The sequence below is a fragment of the Colletotrichum higginsianum genome, chromosome 1 (assembly GCF_001672515.1).
Source record: "Colletotrichum higginsianum IMI 349063 chromosome 1, whole genome shotgun sequence".
Lineage (NCBI taxonomy): Eukaryota > Fungi > Ascomycota > Sordariomycetes > Glomerellales > Glomerellaceae > Colletotrichum > Colletotrichum higginsianum.
Genome location: NC_030954.1, coordinates 2,000,272 through 2,027,287, shown reverse-complemented (window position 1 = coordinate 2,027,287; position 27,016 = coordinate 2,000,272). Strand labels below are relative to the sequence as shown.

At 55.1% G+C, this 27,016-nt stretch overlaps 10 protein-coding genes across 10 annotated transcripts; 4 read left to right on the top strand and 6 right to left on the bottom strand.

Annotated features, from left to right (window-relative positions):
- Window positions 1-692: 692 nt before the first annotated feature.
- On the bottom strand, window positions 693-1,891 carry CH63R_00630 (Extracellular serine-threonine rich protein; the record flags this gene model as incomplete). The annotated part of the gene is made up of 2 exons (XM_018295605.1): window positions 693-1,219; window positions 1,288-1,891. 2 exons carry the CDS (start codon window positions 1,889-1,891, stop codon window positions 693-695), a joined length of 1,131 nt encoding a protein of 376 aa, XP_018163967.1.
- Window positions 1,892-6,134: 4,243 nt separating this feature from the next.
- CH63R_00629 (uncharacterized protein) lies at window positions 6,135-6,969 on the top strand (the record flags this gene model as incomplete). Its single annotated transcript, XM_018295604.1, has 3 exons — window positions 6,135-6,738; window positions 6,824-6,876; window positions 6,943-6,969. 3 exons carry the CDS (start codon window positions 6,135-6,137, stop codon window positions 6,967-6,969), a joined length of 684 nt encoding a protein of 227 aa, XP_018163966.1.
- Window positions 6,970-7,959: 990 nt separating this feature from the next.
- Window positions 7,960-9,494, bottom strand: CH63R_00628 (KH domain-containing protein; the record flags this gene model as incomplete). Its single annotated transcript, XM_018295603.1, has 3 exons — window positions 7,960-7,982; window positions 8,052-8,931; window positions 8,988-9,494. 3 exons carry the CDS (start codon window positions 9,492-9,494, stop codon window positions 7,960-7,962), a joined length of 1,410 nt encoding a protein of 469 aa, XP_018163965.1.
- A 1,926-nt stretch (window positions 9,495-11,420) lies between these two features.
- On the top strand, window positions 11,421-12,459 carry CH63R_00627 (uncharacterized protein; the record flags this gene model as incomplete). The annotated part of the gene is made up of 2 exons (XM_018295602.1): window positions 11,421-11,528; window positions 11,581-12,459. 2 exons carry the CDS (start codon window positions 11,421-11,423, stop codon window positions 12,457-12,459), a joined length of 987 nt encoding a protein of 328 aa, XP_018163964.1.
- Window positions 12,460-13,494: 1,035 nt separating this feature from the next.
- CH63R_00626 (Deoxyuridine 5'-triphosphate nucleotidohydrolase) lies at window positions 13,495-14,148 on the top strand (the record flags this gene model as incomplete). The annotated part of the gene is made up of 2 exons (XM_018295601.1): window positions 13,495-13,783; window positions 13,883-14,148. The coding sequence occupies 2 exons, from the start codon at window positions 13,495-13,497 to the stop codon at window positions 14,146-14,148; spliced, it is 555 nt and encodes a 184-aa protein (XP_018163963.1).
- A 330-nt stretch (window positions 14,149-14,478) lies between these two features.
- On the bottom strand, window positions 14,479-15,927 carry CH63R_00625 (Pyridoxal kinase; the record flags this gene model as incomplete). Its single annotated transcript, XM_018295600.1, has 5 exons — window positions 14,479-15,103; window positions 15,223-15,559; window positions 15,637-15,716; window positions 15,802-15,812; window positions 15,874-15,927. The coding sequence occupies 5 exons, from the start codon at window positions 15,925-15,927 to the stop codon at window positions 14,479-14,481; spliced, it is 1,107 nt and encodes a 368-aa protein (XP_018163962.1).
- A 916-nt stretch (window positions 15,928-16,843) lies between these two features.
- CH63R_00624 (Proliferating cell nuclear antigen) lies at window positions 16,844-17,797 on the bottom strand (the record flags this gene model as incomplete). Its single annotated transcript, XM_018295599.1, has 3 exons — window positions 16,844-17,190; window positions 17,257-17,686; window positions 17,756-17,797. The coding sequence occupies 3 exons, from the start codon at window positions 17,795-17,797 to the stop codon at window positions 16,844-16,846; spliced, it is 819 nt and encodes a 272-aa protein (XP_018163961.1).
- Window positions 17,798-18,848: 1,051 nt separating this feature from the next.
- Window positions 18,849-20,943, bottom strand: CH63R_00623 (Proliferating cell nuclear antigen; the record flags this gene model as incomplete). Its single annotated transcript, XM_018295598.1, has 5 exons — window positions 18,849-19,510; window positions 19,562-20,013; window positions 20,085-20,557; window positions 20,625-20,812; window positions 20,895-20,943. The coding sequence occupies 5 exons, from the start codon at window positions 20,941-20,943 to the stop codon at window positions 18,849-18,851; spliced, it is 1,824 nt and encodes a 607-aa protein (XP_018163960.1).
- Window positions 20,944-21,851: 908 nt separating this feature from the next.
- CH63R_00622 (Duf786 family protein) lies at window positions 21,852-22,283 on the top strand (the record flags this gene model as incomplete). Its single annotated transcript, XM_018295597.1, has 1 exon — window positions 21,852-22,283. One exon carries the CDS (start codon window positions 21,852-21,854, stop codon window positions 22,281-22,283), a length of 432 nt encoding a protein of 143 aa, XP_018163959.1.
- A 210-nt stretch (window positions 22,284-22,493) lies between these two features.
- CH63R_00621 (GTP-binding protein) lies at window positions 22,494-25,109 on the bottom strand (the record flags this gene model as incomplete). The annotated part of the gene is made up of 1 exon (XM_018295596.1): window positions 22,494-25,109. The coding sequence occupies one exon, from the start codon at window positions 25,107-25,109 to the stop codon at window positions 22,494-22,496; it is 2,616 nt and encodes an 871-aa protein (XP_018163958.1).
- Window positions 25,110-27,016: the final 1,907 nt, after the last annotated feature.

The following is a 27,016-nucleotide window of genomic DNA, read 5'->3' as shown; positions in this document are numbered from 1 at the left end:
CATAGTGGCAACTGGAGGAGCCCTTGAGATTGTGGATGAAATGCCTAAAAAGAAATGACAATGTCTGCAGTAGGGATGGTGTTGGAGACAACGAAAACTAGGTGACACACGCTCACCTTGGAAGGCTTTGTTTTCCCCTGTTTTTGGCTTGTTGTTTGAGGACATTGCCAACCTGTAGGATTGCTCTCATTTGTGTTCCCAAGTTGCTCACCTGCGCTCTTTGATTACAATTGGGAATCCCACAAGCTCATGTCAGACAAGCGGTAGCTGCTGCATAGCAGCTGCAAGGTTATCTGATCGTCATCCCCGTCCATCCCCACGAGATGATCGACATGTGTCACTGACATCACAATCAGACTGGACGGAAGAAGCTGCGTTGGTAAATGTTCTCTTTTGTTAACAGACTGTATCATCCTTCTCTCATATTAACTAGAAAGGTATCAACCCATCCCTCGTGGACGCACTCCGTCCACGGGGATATTGGTATCAGAAACACAGGAAAGAAACGCCATGTGCGGGAGCCATTCCCTTGAGGCTTGCCATAACACAGTTGTCCCGAGCTTATAAGCCTGGGAGCTGAGTCTCCCGTCTTTTATCCAGTCATGACCTAATATGCACGTTGAAACCCAAACCCATGCCCAATGCAATTTAACAGATGTAGAAAATCCGAGAAATGGTGCAATGAGAGTTGCTTAAAGAAGGGCGGCAACGGCAAGACCACCGAGGACAGCGAAGACACCAGCAGTGGCCTGGGCAGCAGCGGCGGCACCAGTAACGACAGCAACGGTGGTGGAAGCAGTGCGGGTGGCCGTGCCGTTGGTGGCGGGGCGGGTGACGCTGGTGACGGTGGTGGCAGGAGCAGACTGGCTCTGGGTAGGGACAGCAGTGGTGGAGAGAGCGGTAGTAGAGTTGATGATGACGCTCTCCGAGGCAGAGGCAGAGGCAGAGGCAGAAGCCGAGGCGGAGGCAGAGGCGGAGCTGCTGACGGTGACCGGGACGGTGTTGGCAGACAAGGTAACGGTAGCAGTGCCCGAGGAGGCGACAACAGTGGTGGTACCGGAGCTGGCGCCCTCGCCGGCGACAATGTGGAAGGGGTTGGAGAACTGGAAGTCGACGGTGGGGTTGGTCTCGGACCTGATGACCAAGCCGTAGAAGGCGTCCTTGCCGAGAGTGGAGGGGATGGTCCAGCTGTACTTCTCAGCCGAGTTGGGGATGCCGGCTGGGGGAGTTGTTAGTTTGGCCGGGCTCTGTGTGTGATGCCGCTGGCGGCGAGGTCAAGATACTCACAAGCAATGTCCAAGAGGGGAATCTGGGTGTTCTGGGTGGCGCCGCCAATAAGGCTGATGGAGACGGTTACATCCTTGAAGGCATCGGGAGCATCCCACTCGATAGTGAAGGTGGTGCCGGCGTTAATCTGCTCGTTGCTGGTGGGCTTGAAGATGGGGTTGAAGTTGGGGTTCTGGGCCAGGACGGAGGCAGCGAAGGCCAGGAAGGCAGCGGCGGAGATCTTGAACTGCATTTTGAGCGGTTTGTTGATAGAGGAGAGGTAGCGATTAGAAGTTAAGAGGTTGATAGTGGAAAAATGACACGAAAGTCCAGGAAAGAGCGACTGGAGGGAAGGTAGTAAGTGAGTGTAAGGGGTCTTCGCGACGTGGGTTAATGAGTGACTATATAAAAAAGAGCGGCAGGCTGAAGCCAGAGAGGACGAGACACAACTTGTTGACTGTTGGTTGGTGGGAAGAAAGGAGGGAGGGAAAGAAAAGACCAGACGACAAGACGAGGGATAGGTAGGAAAAGAAGAGATGGTGAGGTGACCCTGCTCGGGTGTGAGTGCTCTGGGCGCGCGGCAAGGGGGTGCAGGGCGAATGGACCATGGCCCATCCATGCCCATGGCCTGGCGGAGAGGAAGGAGCAGGAAAGGAGGGGACTCTCAAGGCATCCTGTCCCAATTGGGCAAGGTTCACACGATGGCCTCCTGGGGCCTCGCACCAGGTGAAAGTGAGAGAGAGCCTGGGGACTGTGAGGCACAGAAGGTGAAGCCACTGCAGTTGGGCGCAATGCTCTTGTCATCTTCTGCGTCCCATCGTCGCAATTGTGCACTGCGCCGCCTCCAGAGCAAGCAGGGGTGTGGAAATTAAAGACGAGATTGCTACAGCATGATTGGGCTGTCAGAGAGCGAAGCAGGGGGGTGGAGCATTGAATTTCACTGGTGCAGGTACCTTACTACCTACCCCAAGGCAAGTACTTCCCGTCAACTCCAGCTCCAGCGGTACGTACCCATCCACACCCTTCCACCTCGAAGTGAACACCATCTGATGCGTGGAATCGCGTGGGTTTTTCAGCACAACTCGTGGAGCTGTGAGCATGCTAGCGTCCTCTGCAAGAAGCAGCAACAGCAGCAGCCGCTGGGCGCCACAGCGCGGTACTTGTCCAAAAGTAACTTTTCCCAATGAGGGCAAGGTACAGATCATAGCCGAACAAGGCTGAGCCAACGCGCTTTCCGCTCCTCACCCTGTGGGTCGTGATACTGTCCAATGAGACGGTCTGCGCAATACTTCCTTGGACACCACCTATCGTCCCGTTCCAGGGTAGCCGGGCGAGCCAGGTTTACAGGACCCAGGGGTTAGGTTGACCGAGAAACTTGAGATCTCCCATGCTTGACAAACCCACCTGCCTCCGAAGCTTTTTGGGTCAGGTAGTGCGCAAACTGGTGGGCTGTATGGTTCGCTCCAAGGCAGCAGTGGCATAACCATCACCATCCATGATTAATGCGTCTCATTCGCAACTCATCTCTCCAAGGGCCCTTTCCCACATTCTTGTCGCTAGGCCTGGATGAGAATGGCTCCCCTTTTCTAAACAGCCACGCAAGCATGGTACCTGGGTCGTCATGGAGTCTGGAAGCTGGAAGCAAACATTCAGCGTCGAAAAGCACCTGCACACAGGGCCGGCTTGGGCCAAGCCGTCAACGATATTGACAAGGTACATCCAAGGGGTGAAAGCTTCACAGGGGAGCACTGTCACGGCCGGCTAAAGACCAAGGACGACAAGACGGAATTGCGGCTAGGGTTTCCTACTAGACAATTTCTCGCTCATACAGTCTTGAGTCCCGCCCATCGAGGGAATTTCCCCAGCCATCTAGCCGGCGACCAGGAACAGCTCGACGTATGCTCACTTGGATCAAGTACACGCCGACAGGTTTGGTTGATGTCTCGCTCCGATGAGCCCACACGGGGCCTAGATAATGTGACGTCTATTATAAGCTCAAATGATGTCCCATCCAACAAGTGCGTTCCAGCTAATTACCTTCCCTCACAGAAGACCTGCTAACAGCATTTTTCACTCAGCTCTTTTTCAATTAGTACAGTCTCTCACCCGGACAAACGATTCATCAGGTGTACGTACCGCGCAGAAGCGACACGGCCTGCAAGGAACCAGAAACCGACGGATACTGTCTTCCTAAATAGGGCACCAGCGCAGCCGCCAGTTGTCCCCGCACAACTGGCACCAGTCCATCCCGTTCCCTTTTCACCGTCATCCTGGAGCGAACGTCCAACATCGGTCTCGCGTCAAAGCGGTCATTTAATCTTACTGCACCGCAGCCTACTGCAAGACGACAGCGAGCAAGGGGGCTAATTGGCACTCTGAGCAACAGTATCCGTACATGATGCAAAAAAAGGATCTTTTGCGTTTACGGCCCTTCGAGAACCGCGCGAAGGAGCGGCACTAGCTGCCAAGCGAGAGCAAGAGACTACGATCAAGGAAGAAAACTTTGATTCAATAGTCGATCCGATTTCTTTGCCCAGCGTTTCCAATGGTGGGTAGTAGTTACATTCTCCCTATTTCGGATTACAGATTGAGCGGATGCTACCATCTTTGGCCGCATGGCGCAATCACGGAGCGGACAGCCTTTCCCGCTGGCAGTCGTGGGTGATCCTGTGCACCCGGCACCCGTAACTTCCATTCTCGCCTCTCGGTGACCTCCACCCATAACCTAGTCCTATGGGAAGGTGAGCGAGGGCATCGTGGGCCTGGAGACACAAAAGGAGTCCCCGCCGACTAGGCCTCAACTCTCTGCCCCGGACGGCTTAATCCATGCGAGGCGTCGGACATAAGCCGCACGCGTCACGCAGTCAAAGTCTCGATCTTTTTCCATCTCGTGGCTTTGCACATACTCCGCGCTTCATCGACAAATTCGTTCGACTTGCCGCATGCGGGCCTCTCAGCCATTGTAGTGGCACTCAACCCACGGCCATCTCCCATCACAGAACGATCCGATGTCTTGCAGACAACACCGCCACATCCCAAATTGGGCGAGAAACCGAAGGAACGACTCGTCCAACGCACCGGGTCCGCCGTCAGCAAGGTCCCCATCGCTTCTCTGCCCTGTCAGGGTTTCAACACCAAACTCTATTGCCCACAGAAAGGGGACTGAACAAGCAACACCCTTCAGTTGTGAGGGCATTGTTAACGGGAAAATCTGAGGCCAACAGCCCCTTATCCAGCCGCTGCTGCCAGACGACGTCATGAGTCAATCAAGGCCTGCCGGGAAAAGCAAATTGAACTGTGACAATAATAGCCCGTCGCATACGCAGTAGTAGCCGGCCAGTTTGAACTCTTCTAAATGAGGCCATTTCAAAGACACTGACTCCCCCTCACCCCCCCTTTGGGAAACGCATCTTATAGCGTCTTGCCTTGGTCCTGTATGCCTGTCAACCGTTTGACAAGTTTGCTTCTCCTTTGCAACTCTACAACGCAGTCAGCGTGACTGGCACCAACAACTCGAATACGGTTGAGTACGGGCCATTGGTTTCCCGGCTTCTTGCGATCAAGTGGCACAGCAATGTTACTCTTCTGCCATGTCTCTGTATGCCACAAGGCCGCACTGCGACCACCGCCGATGTCGTTGATCCATCAGCCGCCTTCCCATTACAGACACATAGGCTTTTGCCAGCGGTGTAGCTCCGGAAGCCGGTTAATGGTGCCACGACGCCCGATACCTGCACAAGTTTCGCTGCCGTTCGGTGAACCCCCTTGACAAGCGACGGTGTGACGGAAAGTCGCATCGTCGCTAGCCTGTCAGCTTTCCGCAGCCTGAAGTCTGGGCTACATACACAAGAAGCCCCAAACAGCCATTTATCGAACGCACTCCTCAGCCCTAAGCCACCCTTCGATGCCCGTAAAAGGGAAACAGGTTGTGCTGGACCCAGCACGGTACTTTCCTGGCTCTTTGCCAAGTTGCGCCAGAGAAAAAGCCAACCCAAGCCGACCACTAGGCCATCAGGCCACCACACGCTAGCGTGGAAAAGATCGTCGGGATGGTCGCATTCCCCAGCTCTCACCCTTTCGTGGTTTCAAGGTCAGACAATATAGCGATTTGATCCAATCCGCCGACCGTTGGAATGCCTTGCTTTTAGCAGGGTACGCTATCCTTTGGTGCGACGCCATGTCCGGATCTAGCAGCATTTTTCGCTCCTCTCTGTTGCCATCATCTTGATGTGACGGCACAAAGAATGCGCCCTTGGTTTCCGGGCCTCGGAGATCGACAAGGCCTGTTGGTGATGCACCGCGCTCCATAGCCAGGCCGCCCGTCCGCGTCTACCGGCGAAGGTATCTCTCGGCAGGAGTGGAGAGCGAGCCGGTGCTGCGGAGCGGAGGTCGCGGTGACCTCTGTACCCCACCTCGCCAGATGGGCCATTGATATCCAGATGCGAAAGCGCCATCCACACAACAAGAAAAAGGTAGATGCTGAAGAAACCAGCCGCGTGGGGATCGCGGCACGGTGGCTTGCGACATCGCGATCCGGTTTGTGTCACCAGAAGCTTCGCCCTGCGGTGCGGAGAAGGCGCCCACGTGACCATCCCAGTCCCGATGCGTCTCTTGCAGGCAAACGTCGTTCCCGCCTGGAAGTGATAGAACTTTGTGGAATCTACTGGCCAACCCTGGCATCCCGAGCATCGCGAATGGCATCACATTCCCACTTGAGATAAAAAGGCTAGGCTGCTTTTCCGCCCGCACAACTCCTCCCCCCTCCCAACCACTACAACCAACTTCGCGTATCTTTCGCTCGGGCTTCCCTTCCAACGATAGTTTTTCACTCCCACCTAATCGAGATTACAAGTTCCCCCTTGCCCGAAATGACTGGCCCAATCACGGAGTTCATTATCCTAACGCTCAAGAACCACGCCACCTCCCCCTCCCAGCCTCCTGCGGCCTGGTCTGACGTTACGGACACTCTGAAATCCGTCCCCGGTGTCGATGCCGTATACACGGGCACCCAGATCGAGGACCCCTCCAAGACGGTCCTCGTCGTGCAATGGGCCTCCCCCGAAGCCTTCTCCGCCTTTGCCGCTTCCGAGTCCTACATGCCTTGGTTCGCCTCCCTCAAGGCCGTCTCCGCCCACGCCTCCCCCGACACCCCGGGCACCGCTCCGCCGCTCTTCTACAAGGTCCCCTTTACCGCCGACTCTGACCCAGCTGCGGTCCTAGGCGCGCCTTGCACCGAGGTCTTTGTCGCCTATGGCGTGGACGACTCCTTCGCGGGCCGGACGGCCGACTTTGCCAAGGGCCTGGCAGATGGGAGAGCTTCGGTAGAGGGGTTCCACGGGCATGCATATGGTGAGATTTCGACGCCTCTCGCTTGGGAGGGGTCCGGCGATGGGGAGAAGGGACCCGCTGTGACGCTGCTGCTGGGTTGGGATAGCAAGCAGGCGCATCTTGACGCCAAGGCCAGGCCTGGACGTAAGTACAACCCCCAGAGTGCCGAGAGATGATGAGGTAGGGCTCCCTGCGAAAAGGAATGCGATGGCTAACACACATCTCACAGCGATATCCAACAACATTGATCTGCTAAGAACAGGCCGCAAGGGCATTTCCATGGTAGGTCACTGTCGTCATCCAAGGATGCAGTTGTGTGAAAGTCTGACAGGCACTGACCACTGGTAGTATCACGTAAACCTGAAGCGGCTTTGAATGATGACGAAAGACGACTAGGAAGAAGTCTATAATTTGATGGGAGAACAAAACGAACATGGTTTGATCACGACTCAAGACTGTACTATACGATGGGCTACAAATGAAACTTGTGAAAGACATGACCAGTGACGAGTTCCCTACCCTTCGTAGATTGTTGCTTGCGATCCCATATGAAGTTGCTGGTACACAATTAGTGTGCGGTTGGTAAGGTCATCGACTTACGAGCTACTAAGTAAGAAGCGCATATGCTAGAATCCTTTTGGCAAATTTGGCCGGTTTGGTTAGCGGTCGATGGCCGGCTTCAACCCGAAACATGATGCCTGCCCCCACAAACGCATTAGCAATTCGTTCTCCCACCGCGAGCTCTTGGCCGGCAACCTCAGCTACTGAGCCTCATCTTCTCTGCCAAGAGGCGGAAAGGAAAGTGATAAAGCTTGTCCGCGCCACCACGAGATGAGATGAGCACGTGTTGTGATTGATATCAGGGAAAGTGAGGCCGAGTGTATGAAGATTTGTGATGTACGTATTCTGGGCGATGTTGGGATCGGATCACCAAGTTCCGGGGCTCCAGGCTGCCATATCCATCAGGGCATCAGGGTTGTGTGAGTGAGGCGATGTGGATGATAGGGCGGCAGGCAGGCAGATAGGCAGGGCAACGGTTGACGGGGCGCGCAACGGTGATGGTAAGGATATGGGCAGGGAGTCAAGATGTGCTAGAGAATGTATAAAGTAAAAGAGAGTAGTGCACTATTAAAAGTAGTACCTCCTCTAAAAGCACCGTTGATCAGACGAAGTTGATCGAGACCTGTCCCCCTTTCCAGATGTAGCTGGGGTTTCACGGCGAAGCTGCTGCCGGAAACCGATCCGATATCCCCCAAACGTGGCGATGATGTTTCGAGAAAGGAAAGAAACTGTACCATTCCGCCCGAAATTTTGGTTTGCCGAACTAAGATTTGATAGTCAGTAAAGTCATAAACGTCGTCAACGTTAGATCCGGTGCTTTTCCGATTCTGTTGTCAATGTTAGCACTTGCGGTTCATAGTCTTGCAAAGTGTATGGTATATGTTAGGTTAGCGTACCGAGACGAGAGTAAAGCATGTATAGCGCCATCCGATTGCACTCCTCGGTTCCGGTGATGGTGACCAGCCGTTCGTTGCTGTTGTCTTGAGGCTCGTTTATCTTAATCACACTGCCACTGATCTGGCGTATCTCGTTGATCTTCTGACCACCCTTTCCGATGATGGCTCCGACCATATCGTTGGGGATGTAGATCTGCTGGGTCAAGGGAGCACCGGCGACAGCACCTCCATGAATGGGCTGAGCCGGGTGAGCGCCGTGGGGTTGGGGAACGGCGGCACCAGCATGGGGCTGCATGGGAGCGGCAGCACCGTAGCCACCAGCTTGCGCCGCACCGTAGTGGATGGGCATTGCCGGATTCGGCTGAGCGGCATGAGGGGGGTACGGCTGTGCGCCATACGGAGCGGCGGGGAGGCCGTGGTGCTGAGCGCGGGCGTCATGCCTGCGGTTGTAGTTCTCGCGGTTGCCATAGTTGCCAGTGGTAGGCTGCGGGCTATACGGGACGACCTGCATGCCACCGGGGACAACGCCGGCAGGGCCGCCACTTCTCGTGGCGTACGCTGAGGCAGCCGGACCACCGAAGCGGTCGTTCAGCTGCTCGAGGAGAGTGCTACCGACATAGTAAGTCGCGATGTGGACGGCATCAGCGACTCCCATGACCACCAGCGAGCGCTCGGTGGACAGAGGCAAGCAAGAGTCGGAAGCGTTAAGCCGAGCGCCAGAAGCCTCCTGAATCTCGCGAATGCGAGCGCCGCCCTTGCCAATGATGGACCCGATCAAGATATGAGGAATCAGCAGACGCAGAGGGTAGGTCTTCGACTGCGCGCTCGACGGCTCAGCCAGGGGCTCGTTGTTCAGGGTTCGAATGATGAGACCGAAGGCCTGGTCACTTTGTTAGCTGGATCGTAGGATGGTGAGAGGAGAGCGAGGGTGCCAACCTTCGCGGCAGCGTCGACAACGCCGCTGACAGTCAAGATACGCTCGACAGCTCCCTTCTGGTAGTCACTCACGGTGCACTTGGCACCGGACATCTTGCGGATGTTGGAAACGTTCTCTCCGCCCTTTCCGATGACCGTGGCGGCTTCCGGGCTGGAGATGACGGCGCGGATGTGGATCCAATCTCTCTCGTCATGGCTCGCTGAGGGGGTCGAGGTTGCAGGGACAGAACCAGCGACGGAGCTCTGGATGGGCTTCGTCTCGGTGCCCTCAGCATCGGTCTGCTCGGACTTGGCATCAGAGCCGTTTGTCTTCTCTGCGCCGTTCGTGTCCGTGGTAGGGATGGCGCTGGTCTCGGGAGGCTGTGCCATTTCAACCTCCTCGTCATTCTTCAGGATCTTGTCCAGGGCCGGGCGCTTCGCGTCCGGTTGGTCGTTGCTCCGCGACGGGGAGGTCTCCTCGAGAGGGCGCTTGGCCGAGTTTGCGGGCTGGGTGGGCGAAGCGGACATGATGGGCTAGCTGTTAATGTCTCACACAAGTTTTCGCGATTCCGTCTAGGTTCAAGAAGAGCTTGTATTCGACTATCTACACCACAACGGTTTTCAAAGGAAAACGGGCTGGTGTAGTGGCGTAGTCGGGATCGGGTTCAGAGTAGATCTCTTCGGTGAAGTGGCTTTGATCGTGCAGGATGAAGGTCGTAGGGTAGAGAGAGGGTCGTGACGTTGACAAGAGATCGGGATGTGGGTTCAGGATGACTCCTATCCTATCAGGGCCGAGGTAGATGACTTCCGAAATCGTGAGAATCTTTGAGAAACTCAGGTCAAGCGGAGGGAAGGCGAGACGATGCGGAGAGGTAGCGGGCGGGCGGACAGGCAGTAGATGGATGATTTAGGGGAGTAAAAGAGGTAGAGAAGGCGGGAGGGAAGGAGCTGATGGTAGACAAAGGTTGTATCTGGGAGGCGATTCGGATGCAGAAGCTCAAACCTTTCTCCGTCAAACAAACAGTCCAAGCTGCGAAGGCAGGGCAGGGAGCTGCGCAAAAGTGTTGCGACGGGTTGTCAAGTCTGCAAGCAGAGCTTTGATGTTTCCCTTCTGCGATGTCTCTCGTAGCCTTCTTAAGCTCGTCAAGCTATAGAGCGAAACGGGGACTGGCGACGCGCCGACGGTCGGGTCAAATGACCTGGAAAGCAAGAGCTTGGAGGCGACACGTGAGCTGAGCGAGAAAGGAGTTGATGCGCTGCGCCGTGAGATAATACAACCCACCGAAAAGGAAGTTTCGAAGGACGGGAGTGTGGGATGGGGGAGGGAGAAATGTCGAGGATTAAAAGAGATGGGGAGGGAAAGCCGTGCAAACAGATGGGTTGGAAGGGGGTTCCGGATGTCTCGAAGAGGTTTGAGAAACGGATGGGTGAGGGCAAGATCTTGTCAGAAAAGATCGGCCTCTCACGCTTTGCTCAGGGCCAAAAGCGCAAGTGCCAGCGCCAGTGCCCAGCGCCAGCCCCGACGAGCCACTTCAGGCGCAGCCAACAGGGCAGGGTGCACCGTGCCGTTGGCCCGTACAGTGTTGGACGCATCCGCACGGTAATATCCCTTCTTTAGGAACGCGGAGGAGTGGGTGAGCCACACAGTAAGCGATGGGTTTCCCCAGTCAATTAGGCAAATGGGAATGGGGGGCCTTTTGGATTGTTTCATTAGACAAATGCAGCGAGCCGCACAGTGTCTACCTTCCACCAACCTGCCCTGTTTCCCTCTTGGCAGAAAAACGAAAGAGAGCGACCAAAGGCGACCTGCAACCTGCCTCCAATATCCGTCCGGTGGTGCACTGGATTGTTTCCAATGCAAGTGGATGCTCAGCACCAACGGCTTCTAGTGCGCACAACCATCCCTACGGAACATCGCGTCTTGTCGTAGAATCTACGTCGACGCCGTACACCTTGGACGCTCACCAAACCAGCATTCAACAGCCGCCTTTTTCCATCGCGCTCTACTCTCCCGATTGGTGTCATCTGTCAGCTTACCGAACTACCAAGAGAGCCAAGATAGCGTATCATCTGTGCAGGCCGCGCGCTGTCTGTCCCCTGGGAATGTCGACAGCGTCCGACACACAGTGACACCTTCTTTGAAACAGGCAGAGACGATCTAGCGCCCGAACACGCCTTATTTTCTCTGACAGGGGTGAGATCAGACGTGCGACACCATTGGACGTCTTCGTTGCTCCGACGGGCCGTGTGCGTTTTTGCTTTGGGGCCGCTCTATAGACCTTTCTGCTGTCGTTGCTTGAACTGTTTCGTTTCTTCCGGGGGACCCTCTGAAGGTCGCGTGCCTCCTGGCTAGAATTGCAACCTGTCACCAGATATCGGATCGGTTAGACTGAATCAAGGCCGTTAGCCAGCTAGCAACGCCTGACTCTGAGAGATCGGGACTTGACACACGACATGAACGAATCACCTCGACCCGCCGGTGACAGGTATGCCTTGAGCTTGGAACAGAGCTTGCAGGAACTGCAAGAAAGGATTCAGCAATACAAGGAGGAGCTTGCAACGGTTTGTACTTCGCTTCATGTTTCTCAGCAACCCTGAGCTGACATTGAGACAGCTGCAACGAAATGGTGGGCAGAGGAACGAGCATCTATCCAGAGCAGGAAGGGCGCCCTTTGAAGTCATGGAGGGCGCTCTCAAGCAAGTTGCTGGCACACCCCCTTTCGTGCCTTTCTCGGACTCTGTATTGCCCGCGCTTGTGGCCTTGCGGAAGACTCATCAGACCATTACGGAATCCCGAGCGTATCTGACCAGCCAAGAGGCCTCTCTGGACCAGACGAAACGCCGACTCGAAAATGAGCAGGCAAATCTGGCCGACCAGAGGCTTCTGCAGCAGAGTCTGGAGAGGCGCATTCAGTCTCTCAAGAACGAGACCGAATCTCGGATGGAGTTGATGCCCGAACAGGCAGCCAAAGAGAGACTGGACGAACTCAGGCATTTGAAGAAGCGCTACGACAGAGAGACATCCAGACTACTCAAGGCTCTGAGGAAGTTTATTGACGATCATCTGGCGGCTCAGCTGGCTGCGGAAGACCTTGGTGGCCCGGTAGTGGGTGATATGATGGAGGTCGACTCTGACCAACTGATTGCGGGCTTCAATGCTCAGGGCCGCCCGGCTAAGGTCAAGCTCAAGCCGGACGAAGACAAGCGACAACGGCGGCTCGAGGAAGTATGGGGTCTGCCGCGAGAGGGCGCAAATGAGAGGCGAGGCGAGGCGGACGAGGCAGCAGCCGCCGGCCGCGAAATGCGGGAGCTCACAGAACAACTGCTGAATCAACTCGTGGAGGCAGGGGGCGACAACACGGCGGCGTACGTCAAGCTGCCCAAGGAGACAGCAGCGGCGCGGTTCCTCGTCAGGTCCAAGGTGGCACAGTTCCATCCCAGAGACGCTACGAAGCTCAAGCTGATTGATTTTGGGAGGGAGCTGGACGACTAGGAGTGCCTGGTTTGCCGGACACCCGTGCGAGTGCAACGGAAATGCGCAGATCCCCCCTTGTGGAGTTGGACAGCCAGGCAATCAAACTGAATTTTTTGCAGTGGCATATCCTCCCTGGGCCTTGCAATGTCACAGAAAAGCTCCTGATGTTAAGGGTTGGGCAACTTGAGTCAGGACACATGGCTGTCCTGTTATCCTATAGGCTCAGCAAGGCCCTTTAGAGGCTTCAGTAGCCACAGTGCGAGCTCGTTTTCGATACTTGTGATGCACAGTGTCTGCGATTGACTCTGCACTTTCCTCCATTTAGGGACAGAACAGAAAAAATGATGGTGTCAAGATTGGAACTTGGCGTATGCGTCTTTGAACATACTTTGACCCTGGAATCATGCGAGGAACTGTGTGTGAACTTTGCGTGCTCGAGAATTGTGACTCGTGGCACTTGAAGTTCAGGCGATGGGTCTCGAGGCTATCTGGTTCTCCTCCCGATAGATCATCGCAAGATGGAAGGAACTTTAGTAGCAATCATAGACCGGGACGCAACTCACCTTACCTGCGACTTTGGAGTACAGAGTATGCTTGACCTTTATGGGCTCCAACTAACGGCCTGAGTCATCGGCGAAAAACCACCATTTTTTCTCACGAACTTAACCAGCAGTTAGAGTACAGAGTACCAGGTAGGTGAGTTAGGTACCTCTAGCCTGACGACGACGACTCGATCTTACCTAGGTAAGGTGCCCACACCTGCCTGCCTCATGTAGCTACCTATCCGTACTATGTAGGTAATCAGGATAATTCAGCGACCTTGACGAAAAGCCGTTTCCCATTGGTCAATTCATCATCTGCGCCCTAGCGCGTCGTCGCGACACCGCCAAAGTGCCCACATGTCACAGCTCTCTAGTGGCCGAGCTGCTAGCTATTACATAGAGCCACCTACGACGATCTTCGTCCCCTCCCTCCCATCCCACTGAACAATGCGTTAGACGTCTTATCTTGTTAGATATCCCAACCCAAACAAAAAACAAGACAAAACAAAACATGAGCCCTTCTGAGCCTGTCGCCACACAACAGCAGCAGCAGCAGCAGCAGTCCGACCCTCCCGCAAAGCGAATCAAGACCACCTCTGACGACGCTCCCGTCCCCGCCGCCATGGAGCCCTGCCCGCCTCTCCAGGTCAAAAAGCTTTCGGACAAGGCTCGCCTGCCTACTCGCGGCAGTCTCTACGCCGCAGGCTACGATCTCTACGCCGCCAAGGCCACTACCATCCCCGCGCGCGGCAAGGCCCTCGTCAGCACCGATATCGCCATCTCCGTCCCTGCCGGCACTTGTACGTCCGTGTCGTCCTCGTTGCGATTGAGGCCCCCCTTCTGCCCCGTTGCTCCTTCCTCCTGTCTGGGTGCTAGCTGACCGTGATCCTCGTACACAGACGGCCGCATCGCCCCCCGCTCCGGTCTCGCTGCCAAGAACTTTATCGACACGGGCGCCGGTGTCATCGACGCCGACTACCGCGGCGAGGTCAAGGTCCTCCTCTTCAACCATGCCGACGCCGATTTCGAAGTTGCCGAGGGCGACCGCGTCGCCCAGCTCGTCGTCGAGCGCATATTCACCCCCGAGATCGTCGAGGTTGCGGAGCTCGAAGAGAGCGTGCGCGGCGCTGGCGGCTTCGGCAGCACGGGCGTTGCTCTTGCGTAGTAGAGCTCTCGGCACAGAAGCAGGATACCGACCTATCTACCATATGGCTGTAGACAGATAGCCAGTGATGGCTAGGTGGCATCACCATGGGCGAAAAACAAAGTAGAAAAGAAAAAAATGGCGTGTTTATAGAACAAGGGACCAAAGATAGACGAATGATGACCATGATATGCGTTTTTCTATCCCGACCGATCTACGCCGCCCCATGCAAGTGATAAACAGCCAACCTCCTCCTATGTGTGTGTGTGTGTGTGTGTGTGCGCGCGCGGGTGCTTAGGCATTTATGAACCTCTCATAGCCAAAAGCATACAGCCCGCCCTCAACTCTGGCTTACAACTTCTTCGCTCGGAACTCCACAACCGGCTCCCTCAAGCTCGCCAGGTTCCTCACGAGCTTCAGCTCCGCGCTCTTGCTCTTGAGCAAGTGCAGCCTCTTCCTCCCCTCCTCCGTCGTTTCATCCACCCCGGCGGCCCGCACGACCTCCTGCATCCCGCGCGCCGTCTGCGCCAGCACCTCGTGCATGCTAGCCAGGACCATCTCCGCCGCCTTGGCCAGGGGCAGCTCCAGCGCGTCGACCTCGTCGCCGCTGAGCCACGACTTTCGGTCCTTCAGCAGGGCCTCCCCTTCCTCTCCTTCACCGGCGGCACCGGCGCCCGCTCCCCCAGAGGCGGCAATGACGGCCTCGCGCATGCGCACCGTCATCAGCGCGGCGAACATGTCGCCTGTGCCGGAGAAGTAGGCGTCGATGGCCGGGAAGACGATCTTGAAGAGGCGCGGTTCGCTGGTGGTGGGCGACATGCTCGAGCCGACGACGGAGAGGTGCGAGGGCGGGTGGTCGGGCGAAGCGAGGGATACAGAGGTGATTACGACGTGAGGGATGCGGTACTTGGTGTGCAGGGCACGGATGGCGGTCTGGAGGGTCTGCATGTCTGTGATCTTTACACCTGAAAGCAGTCTGTCGGGGGGTGTCAGTTGGGTGTGTGCCTGTTCGCAGCAGGGTGGGCTTCCATCTGACTGGAAACCAGGAGAGGAGTCGGAACGTGGAGTGAGGGGAGAAGGGGTTTGGTTGCGTACTCGGCCTCGAACTGGTTCGGGAGAATCAAGTCGGCGTACTCGACAAGCGACTGATACGCGGGCACGACCTCCTCGGCGACATACAGCCTCCCGTTGTCGCCCATAACGGGGTCCAAGACCCAAAAGAAGTTCCCGGGCGTGCCCGCGGCCGTCTGCTTCTGCTTAAGCTCCTTTGCGATGTCGCCCACGGCGATAACAGCCTCGGCGCCCGGGATGTATCCCGAGAGCATCATATCAAAGTCGTCAAGGTACGACTGCTTGAGGCCGTCGAAGAGGTCCCGAATCTCCTGTGCGGATACCCTGGTGCCCTTCCATTGCCTGTAACCTGTGTGGTTGCCTTGGGAGGTGTCAGCCGTAAAAGGGCTCGTGATGCAGGTTTCTGGAGGACAGGAGTGGAAAGGGTGTGTGTCTCACTGAATTGGACGGTGTTGAGGGCCGCCACGTCGTAGCCGAGGGACTGCAGCGTGAACACCGCGATTTTGTTCCCTACGTTTCTGCAATAGACCGTAAGCCGGATTTCCTTTTCGATCAAATACCCCGGGCACCCGTGAGCGTGTCCGGTGGGGAGCGGAGACTCACCCAGATACAACCTTTGATTAATCGTCAGTCACCTATCGCAATGGCGGTACATCAGCTTGGGTTGTGCCTTACGTGACTGGCGACGGCCAGGACGCGCGTATCCGGGATAGGCAGTTCTGAGGCCATGATGCCGGTGCAAGACTGTGAGTTCAAGGAATGCGATTGCGCCGTCCAACTTCTAGATGCGTATATACTCGGAGGTCGAGGTGATTTCAGATGTCAGAAGTTGGTATGGGCGGGGGTAGTCTCTATCGGAATGCCGATGCGCGGAGCGATCCAAGTGTCTAAGCAACGATGTATGACAAACAAAAGATGTGGTTTTGAAACCCAGACGTTACAGGACCAAAAGCCGAAGGAAAGGAACGGGGCTATGTATCGGCGCAAGATGCCGAGTGTCTATAGATTTGTACTCGAGAGAGATATCGCTTTATCGTAATCGTGAAGTCGGAAAGGTGACTCAAAGTGAGATTCGAGAGCATGGACCGATGTAATGCGGTTCCAGGTCCTTCTAGCTTCGCGCGTTCCCGCTCTGGCTCTGATGCGACGGCCGGTGCCCGTCCAATCCGATAATTTCAAGGGTCCCAAGCGTGCCAGTCCGTCTGGTGTATCCGTACAAAAAGATGACCCCGCCAAAAGGGTGGTGCATCAAAGGACCCCGCATTAGCCCGAGATTGGCAACTTCAGCCACCTAGGGTATTGGCTGCTGAACCAGGTGGAAACAGCTGGCGCACCTTGATCGAGAATTATTAGGATCACGAGATTGAAATGCCGATACGGAGGAAACTGGCGCGACAAGCGTGAGGCCTCGAATGGGTGGGTGTGTGAAGGCGGAAACAATGCTCTCATTATCTTGCGTGGTCCCTAAAGTGTTTTTTCGCCTCTCGTCTACCAACGCAATGCGCAAATTCTCTACCTAGACAAATGCAAAACTCAATCCAGAGTGAGAAGAACAGGCCCTTTTGCCCTGTCCCAGATCCCATGAAACGCCCGCATTATCAACTTCATTCGGTCGTCAATTGCTGATTTACTCCTCGTCACCAATCTAAATAGACGTCCTCGTTAGTCGCGATTCTGCAACAAGCGTCTCGGGTAAACTTGCCTTGGGCGCCAGGTAGAAGCGCAGGTAGCTCTGGCCCACCAGAGTGTACTCGACCAGCAGCGGTACCTCGTTTGACAGGCAGATCTTGACCTGCTTGGAAATGGCGGCGGCCTTGCAGAAGTTGACCAGGTACTTGAGGGAGAAGGTCAGCGACACGGGCTCCGACAGGGCAATGTCGACGTTGAGCTCGGGCTTGTCGACGTTGGTGTGGCTTCGAAGGGTGACGGATCCGTTGCCGATATCGCCGTTGCATGCGAACTTGACACCGTCCTTGCTTGCGTCGATCGTCACTATGGACCGCGGCGTTAGTGGTTGTCTTCCTCTCCCAGGGTCGAACGCCATTGGGGACTACTTACCTGACTCGCTCATGGCCATCAGGTCCATGCAGATACGCTTGAACTCGCTGCTAGGCATGGTGATCGTTGCAGCGTAGTCCGTCTCGGGGATACCCAGATGCTCCTGATCGATGTCCATCAACTTGAGGTCGTACTCGCTGATGCGGTCGTTCTCGGAGCTCTCAAAGAGAATGTTCAGGCTGTCGGGTGCGTCCTCTGCCTTGAGCGTCAGAACGTCGTCACCCTGAGCAGCGCGGAGAACCTTGGTCAGCGACCCCAGGTTGACACCAAGCGCTATGTTGCGATCACAGCGGTAGGGGGAGAAGGCCTCGGTCTTGAGAGCCATAGACACCAGGGCAACATGCGAGTTGTCCATGGCCTGGAGCATAATGCCGGAGTCATTGCAGTCGAAATTGCAGTCCTGGACGAGGTCCTTGATAGCATCGACAACCTAGCTAGGTCAGCAAAAAAAAAGGCACTACAACTTTGGGAGTGCGGTTGCTTCACCGCGACGCAGTACCTTCTTCAGGATATCGGCCTGGTCGAGTCTAGCTTCCAACATTTCTGTGTAATGTTAACGTCATGCGCCGGGAGCGAAACAGCCAAGAGGATATTCGATGAGGGGCTAATACATACTGCCTGGTTATGTGTGTGAGAAATAAAGAGGAGAGGGGTATCTTCAGAAATCAAAAGTAGAAGAAGAGAAAAGTGCAGAGGTGACCGTGGGCTGTACCGGAAAAGTTGATCGTCAAGATGTGTGGTTGAGGGGTTGGTGAGGAAGAGAAGGACTTGACGCGGAAAGCACTTTAATGGGCAAACACGGTCGCGCGTCGAGGTGGGCTGGAGAAGAGGAGACAACGCGTCAAGCGTTTGATAGGGCTTGACGCCAACCTAACGCGCGCGGGGCCGTTGTTGCCTTCCAGTGTCACTCTGTCTTTCTGATCGATGATGAATGGACCGTGCACTATCCACCTCCTTACCTAGGTACGTAAGGGACAGTGAGCCAGGCGCACCTTCCCACCTGAGATGGCTGGCCCGGGCTCACCGAACACCCCTCCACTCGTTCAGGGGGGCGATTTCCAAGTTGACAGCCCCTGAGCCAGTGGCCCCTTTACTTTCCCCGACAACCAGGGGGAAGGAGACAGGTGTTTCTTTGTTCAACATGTGTACTGCACATTACCTAGGTAACATACAATATAGCAACACGGATGGATTTTGCATAAGTAGCATTAATTACACAGAGGCTGTTATTAAATATGAACAAAGGCAAATAAACAAATCGAAGTGCTTTTCCCCCGTCTTAATGCTCAACTAGAATAATTGCACTAGTCTGTACAGCTTATTCTGTCTCAGATTGGAGCCTGCGCTGGGTGCCCCTGGGCGCGCATCAGTGTCATCATAAAGTACACATGGCCAACCAAATAAGTAAATCCCCATACACGTGTCCTTGAGTCCCGTTCTATATGCAATCAGTAGAAGTTGACTATGTTGAAAGAGATAATGTATCAGAAACCAAGGCAAAATAAAACAAATCAAATGTTCGAATGACTGTAGTCAGTTAGAGTCTTCTGTTCTCAAACGCCGTGTCCATCATCAAAAATATCATGTCCTCGTCACATCGAAACGATGCGTGACGGATTCGTCCCAGTCCGCGGGCGGGGTCGGAGGTTGATGACCATCTCGAGCTCCTTCATCATGCCTCTGTTGGCGTCGGCCTTTTCTTTGGCGATTTCTCGCTTTTCCCGCTCTTCTCTCATCTTGATTATGCGCTCGTCTCTCGTCAATAGGCTGCGAGGCCTAGGTTGAGCGACAGCCTCGAATATCTCTTCTGTGTCGGGTTCCCCTGTGCTACTGAAATCGAAGCTGGAGGGGGACTCTCCGTTCAGCGCCTTGAGTGCTTCGGCAGCTCCCCCCTCGTCGACTGTAGTGAGACCGCTGAGTGAACTAGTTGGGGAAAGCAGTGTGCTCATGGAAGACAGCCTTTTCTCGTTCCGGTCGATACCCAAGGCGAGCGCTGCTTTACCTTCTTCCCAAGCTTGCATCAGAATTTTCAGGTCTGCTCCGATAGATTCGTATTGCAACATCAGGCTCGAGCCAAGTTCGGATATATCGTCGGACTCGTTAAGGCTTCGGTCAGACTCTTCTCTCAGCAACGTCAACTTGGCTTGCAAGCCGCGGATACCGCTGGATAAGGAGTTGAGTTTCCGCAATTGCGATCTCCATCTCTCTCTACCAGGCGTCAGGGGCATCTTCGGAGTTGGTGGCGGCGGGAAAGCTACGGTATGTCAGTTGCTAGCTAACGTGTCATTAGAGAAGGGCCACCTACACTCCTCGTCGCTTAAGAGTTTCTTCAACCTCTCAAACGCTTTTTGAGTCGCCGTGTTTAAAGTGCGAACGGCCTCTACCGTTGTTGTCCATTTCAAAAGGTCGCTGCTGTCACCACTTGCATCCAGGGCTAGCAGCGCACATAAAAACATCTTGCGAATGGTGTGGAACCGTGCGGCAAGTATCTTGAGCGTTCGCAACGATTCGTTGTCCTCGAACTCATTCTCCTGGAAGCCCTGCTTGGCATCAGACATGTCGAAGTCGCTGATATCGTAGATATCGTAGTATTTCTCCAGGTCAAGTTGTTCCGAGAATGCCTTCACTATCGAGACGGTTTGATCGTATGCGGGAATGACATCTGCAAAGCAGGCTCTGAGAGCCTTGCGCAGGCGCACGCACTTGCGTGTCTGTGAGCGATCCTCGATACGGCTGATGGGCGGAAGAGGCGCACTCCTAAACTGTCTGTCAGCGCACCACAGACCTTTTTTTCCATCTGCGATTTACGCTCGGAAGACAGAACTTACAGACGGTAGCCTCTTGAAACAAGTTCCACCTCCTGCACCAGAGCAATTGCTGCGCCAGTCGCGCTGTCGAATTCCTGAGAGTTTGAAACAAACGCAGTGACCTCTGAGAGGGCCTGCAGCCGTCTGTACCTTAGCCATTGCCTTCGCATGAACACATGGGCAATCCCTGCAGCGACCACGACTGCTAGCAAAATAACAACGGCGCGTCTCTTGTTCAATGAACCTGTTCCCGCAAGCCAGTTGATCGAGACGGCCAGAGCCAATGCCCCTAAGACGACGACAGCGGCGCCGGTCGAGTCGAGCAGCTTGTCGGCCGGATTGCCGTCAATGGCAGCTTGGGCGGGTCGGGATGATGCATGGTGCTGGGATAATATGGAGTGCCCACTCAACAGCTGGGATGCGATAATAGTATAGCGAAATTGCTCGAGGAACTTGGAGTTGTCGGCTCGGTCAATCCTGGACGCTACCGCGGTCTGGAGAGGATACGCAAGTCAGTAATTTCCCCATATGTTGCAGATAGGGGAGTTTCAAGATGCGCACAGAATAGCTTCGCCGGTACGACTTGTTGGAGGCCGCCTTCGTGGGTATGTCGACTCGGAGGGGGTTGTTGCGGAATCTAGACCTGATCATCGGCCGACCTGTCGGCGCGAATTCGGGGCTCGAGGGAGGCGACACATCATAGGTTGGATCGTCGTGCGCCCATCCCGCCTGCTCGGCTTCGCCTTCGTCTGTCTCGCGCGCGCGCGCATCTCGTCAGCAGGCGGTCTCGGTGGAAGGTCTTTGGGCCTTATTTCGGAATGTTGCACTTACCACGAAGGTACTCGGCGAGCGGCGACTGGTCAAACACGACTGGCTCCATCTAGCGACCTGGCAAGTATCGGCGAGGCAACTGCAAGCAGCACGGCCATCTGTCGCTCTTGGTCGTTGGGTTTGGCCGCTGCGTCGTGAGAATCGTGGACGGAACAATGGGCGAATTGCGATCGAATAACAATTCGACAGGCTCAGTCGAAACGCAATGGCATGTGCAGAGGGCGTATGGACGGTCCGTCGGGGGATATATACGAATCGAAACGACGGGTACGTTGTGATTGCGGAGGTTGCGCAGGGGGATGGGAGGGTGGAAGGGAGAGTTCGCTCAAAGCGCCGACCCAGCTCACTCGCGAACGGGGAAGGAAACTGGACCCCTGCAAGCACCGATTAAGGTGCAAGGGGTGGTCGGAGCCTCGGTGGGGTGATTGCATATGATCTGCTCCAGCTAACGGAGCGTTCTAACGGTATCACGGTGAAGAGGAGAGACAAACAGCCCGCCGAAGATGTGGCTTGTGCACCGTACCTGGTACCTGGGCATTATTTGCATATTTTTAAATTTGGTAAATGGGATGACCACTGGGCGGAGCTGAGAACGAAGTGCACCTGGGCTCCACTACATCTGGGGATGCTAGTTAGCTCGGAAAATCACAGGGCCGGATTCCCCGAGCCACGTCGCTTCGAACTCCGCCAGCAGCGCTAGCTAGGTACCTAGGTTGTCACAGATTACAGATACGGATACTACCCAGGTTCGACTAGCATTACCTAATAATAGGTCCGCAGAGTGAAGGAGGAGCTTGACGACACGAACAAACGCTACCAGGCTACCTGAACCTCACTTCACGACACAACGACGCAGCACAATAGGAAGACCCGAGATCTCCCCGAATCGCCTCAACCGAACAAGAACGCCTCAACGACCTGAAACCCAGAAACAAACATACACACGAGACCGCAAATATGCCGTCGGAACGCGACTACCAAATTTCCCCAATTGTGCAGGAATCTGTGATGCACAACACAAAGGTGGGATGGCTTCTTGACAGCCCTCACCATTTGCGACGGGCGCAACTTTCTACTAACACACTCATATGTGCGCAGACCCTCTCGAACCTGCAAAGTCTCACGGCCTCTCTCTTCGGTGTTGCGGCCGGCATCCTTGGTCTCGAATCCTACAGCGGTTTCCTGTTCTACTTTCTCTTCTCCTTCTTAACCGTTGGCTTGTTTTACGTTCTCCGAATCGCTCCGGAATCAACATCGGCAGGCTTGCCGTTTCTCGATACGAGCCGCTACTTCAAAGGGCCATTGGATGTCTGGACGAGTGGGTTGTTTGGTGGTCTGCCTGGCTTCATTCTTACCTGGACTTTATTTTACGGTATCGTGAGGGCATAATGAATGATACGGAGGGGTAGAAGTGGCAATGTTGGCGTTAGGGCGCTGAGGGGATACTACAAAGACTAAACGCAAAACGTATTTCATGATAAAAGCTAAATAGCAATGAAGCAAACAACGCTGTCACGGCGCCACAAACAAGCCATGCGGCAGTCGCAACCAACACCGCCGCTTCTTCTCAAGAACCGAACATTTGTTTCCAACGACAAATCAATCAACAATTTCTACAACAGTGCCAATAAATCCCTCCAAGCCAGATCTATCATTGCGGCCACCCTCGAGCATCAGGATTTGCGACCCCATTTCCACCCATTCCCTACTAGTCAACAGCTCCAACGTTACCTGGACACCGGAGAACTCTGGCTCGAAAGTGGAGGCGTGTTCATCGTGCTCGGTCAGATCGAAGATTTCTTCACTCTCGTCCGCACTCGGGCCTCTCGATTCATCCCTGGTAGGCAACCTAGTGACCCCCTTGACTTTAGCGGCTGCACGAACACTTCCGACGTAGACGTTGACAAGGGAACCACACGTTAGAGACGCCGTGTTCGGGTCTTTGAAAGACACGGTTAACCCACTGGCTGCCTGAAGAGACATGCCTGTGTCCACCATATGTTTGGATGGGATGGCCAGAACCATACCCTTTCGGATCCTAGGAGAAGCCACCGACGACTCGAGAGCTCCTTCGGATGAATCTTCCGGAGGGATGTCCAGTATAATGCCGATGGTGCCGACTTGGCCCGCTTCGAGAGTGTTAACGGGTAAGCGCAGGTTGCGTATGCTGACAATTTTCGCCTTGTGCCACTCTCCTTTGATGGTTGAGGCTGCGACTGTGTTGCGTATCGCAATTTTGGCCAGCTCCGCCGACGCGGGATGGGATATTGACAGCCCGTAATTTCCAGGAGAGGCCCGGTCTTCCGGAGTCATGCCTTTGAAATCGTCATCACCCGAGGGGAAAGGTCCAACGACGATTGTGTCTCCAACTGAGAGCTGGCCGAACCGCAAGTAACCCGACACGACGGTTCCCATGTCGTTCTGGTTTGGATTCTCAGCGAGGGAAGCGTAGGAAGCCGGGAGACTAAAGGTGTCATCAACGTGAAAGAGACACGAAGGCTGTTCCGGGTTGAGTGCCATTCCAATGTAGTCTTGTGCGGTGGGTGCCGGTGGAAGGGGTAGGTTCTCCAAGAGGGCATGGGCCAGACCAACACCGGCACCACTGACAGCACTGGTAAGGATGATGGGAACCGTTTTGAGCAGGTCTCCATCCCGGTCCATCTCTGCCATGATGGGCTCAACTTTATCGAGGTCGGCTGAGTGGATGCTGGTCCATTCTTGGGCCCCATACAAAGCTGGCTGAAGAATCCTGGGGACCCGGCCCGCCTCCTTGATATGTGTTAACAGTTGGCCAAGAGTCCGCTGCAGGCTTGTTTTGGTCGCCAGATCCATCTTGGTGATAACAACAACCAAAGGGGTCTTCAGCTTCAGACACAACTCCAGATGTGCTTTTGCTAGATCAACCCCAGCACCCGCAACTCCGAGGACTTCGTTGGCCGAGGAACTAGCTCCGTCTTTGGTCGAGCTTGCGTCTGCATCGTCTGCGGCAATGCAAAGAACCGTCCATTGAGGGGCCCAGCCGAAAAGGCCACGAAGGATGGTTCGGCGATAGCGGGGATGGCCGGCCGAATCAGAGACGAAGACAAGGCGGCCATCCTCGGCACTGTCGTGGATATCGATCCACGACTCAACGTGGTCCCGCGAGTAATTGAAGACATCATGGTTCTTGTATCCAATAATTTCCTGTGCTACGGAGCTGGTGAGCCCCGAAGCCACCTCGTGCCGATGTTTGAATAGACTGATACGACTTTTCCCGCGTCCGTTGTCAACAGTCCCCGTGGATAATGTCCCCAGCAGAGTGGATTTTCCCGATGTTGTTGGTCCGGTGAGAGTTATTCTCAACTGATCGGTCGTGGAACGCCCTCTGCTTGGAAGCACAATGGGTTCCTTGGCCCTTAGAGATGGCTTAGTTTCGCGGCGGCCGTCTTCCGAGGGTTCTGGCAGAGCACGCTGCGTCGAGTAGTCGGGAGTAACCAATGCTTCTACGACCCAAAGTCTTCCCTGTCGTACAACCTGGACAGGTTGGGTCGCCTCGTTGTCGACCAACTCGGACGTCTCCAACCATTCGCATTCGCCTACTATGACATGGCGTAGAATCTCGACCCGGCAGCCCAAGGTAGCGGCCATAACCCTGAGGGTTGTGATACTCTCATCCATCTCGTCCTTGGTCAACCCTACGAGAGTACCGTCGTCGGCTACGCCAATCTCGTATAGAGCTCCGCGAGATTCCTCTAGACCGGGAAGAGGTTTCTGCGGTGTCATGGCCTGGCTCAAGTCGTCCGCATCATCGGGAAGCTTGGGGATAATGAGATCTTTGGGGTTCAGAGCATGATAGGCGCACGATTGCTGAAGTCTCCAAAGCAACTGGGTCGTCAATTGCTGTAGGCGGACTTGTCGGCTCTGGCTCGAAGCCGATAGAGCCGCCGAAGCGATCCTAGAGGAGCGGGTGGCCGGGTTCCTAGGGGTTTGAGAAAAGGTGATGGTGGTCATGGACGTGTAAGTACGCCGTGGCCGTAGCAGGAGATGGAGCTTGTATTCTGTAGGGCCCTCTTGTGGTTCGGCTTCCAACTTGGTCACGCCATAGTCCGAGAGGTGTCCGGGCTGGACCTGTCCATCGTCGGACCTAGGCTTTTTTCCTGGGTCATCGGGGGCCAGCCAGGGAGAGGAGACCCGTTGGGGGTCGGTGTCGAAAGTGAATATGGAGCCGGAAGCCATCTCGGATAGTTGAAGGTGGCGACAGCGGCAGAGCTGCAGTGGTTTCTACGTTTGTAGTATCGGGGGAAAACGATGTCAATTTGGATGTAGGCACCGGTTATGGTGAGCTATTGCAGTAACGAGAGCAGAAGAACGAGACGCTATACGCGGTATCATCTTGATAGTCAAAGATTAGTTATTCGTTGGCGGTGAATGTCAGGCGTCGTTGCGGACGTTTGCGCGAAGGGGAAGAAGCTCAACGAGCAGCTTAGTTAGTTGTAGGCCATTGCAAAGGCGAGATGGCGAGTAACTGTGAATGCGGATATGGATGATTGAGTTGAATATACTAAGCCGGGTCCAAAGAAGCAAGCGGATAGCTGGGGTGTTGATAGATTTTTGGCGCCGTTGAATTCTCAGGATTTATGAATGACTCGACGGCAGGTGAGAGTGAGTTCTCAGCCAAGGTGTGACGCAGTCGGCCTGAAATTCCAAGGAGCTGGGGATATTGGCGCCACTGAACCAGTGGCCCACTTTGCGGAGAAAGTGCGGGCAATCCACCACCAAGGTTGGCGGGTTGGGTAGGTTAGGTAGTCTGACTCCACGAGTCCACAGCAAAGTTGCAGGAGTCAGCAGCCCATCGGAATTAGAGGAGCCTCAGCCCCCGCCTCCTTCACCTACATACTGACTAGTACGGCCACCGGTGAACATCGATTAAAGCCGCGACTTTCACTGGTTCCCGTCAGAATTGCCAATATCTAATGAGGAACGGGTCTCGAAGCCTTCATAGGGGCAGATATATAACTACCAGGTGGCATGAGGTCGGCTATCTGCTAACGCGGTATCTCAGCATCTTGGCTCCGCTCGCTGTAGAGTACAGGATCCACTTAGTCTCGGCTCATACCTATCAATCTAAGGTGCCTATTCAGTGTCTCCACCCGTCCGCTCATTGGCTTCGGTGTCTGTTTCTGCAGACTGCAAGCGCTCTGACTTCAAGGGGCAACCTGATTAGGGGACCAGTACTCAAGGCAGCCCAGGTACCTTCAAACGCACCTAGGGTCCTTTGTCGCTGCAGCCACTTGACCACTAGTGCGGCCAGGAACCGAGCCTTAATCCGGAAGGGCTGGTGGATGGAATACTAAGTGCCTGGGTGATTAGTTCCAAAGATCAGGTCTTGCTGACTGTATCCCATCCCATTTTTGTCGAGGTCAACTGCAGAGTTACAGTACGCGCGCGGTGAGCAGAATTGCTGCTGCTGCTGCTGCTGCTGCTTGTTGGCCTGGAAAGCATACACCGGGCCCATCCAATCCCAGCCTGTCTGGTGAGAAGACCCTTACTGTAGACCGACCACGCACATTGTACATTGTATGACGTTGGAATTTAGTGCAAGACAAGACAGTCAGAACCAGCTGCAGAGGTGACAGGAGAAACATGAAGCTTCCAGCGCTAGATCCGAGGCTGGGCCAAGTATCAAAGCCTGCCATAGGTTCATGGCCACCGCCATTGTTCAGCCCACCTCTGCGCCATAAACAAGCCTCCCCGCCCTCACAGTGATGCTGAACGGCGGTGACTCTGCTAAGAACCCGGATCCAGTACAGACAGATCGGCTTGACTGTACAGTATCCCATGGTGCTTTCGGGTCGCCGGTCCCAGTCCAGCCCAACCCCAATCGATCCAAACCTTCAGGCCCTGACGAATGTTTTATGGCTTAGACCCTGAGGGGCTCATCCGCTCGCCTTCGAAACACACCCAAGACAGGTCCGATTTTGCCACATCAAGCTGCTACTTTACCCCCCTACCCCCCTACCCCCTGCACGCACCCGCCCGCTGCTGGGGCTGCCTGTCCCTCCTGCTGCATCTGCATCCGCATCCGCGACCGCTCTGTGCGACCGTGTCGTCGTCCCTTTTCTCTCCTACTCTTCTCCTTACTT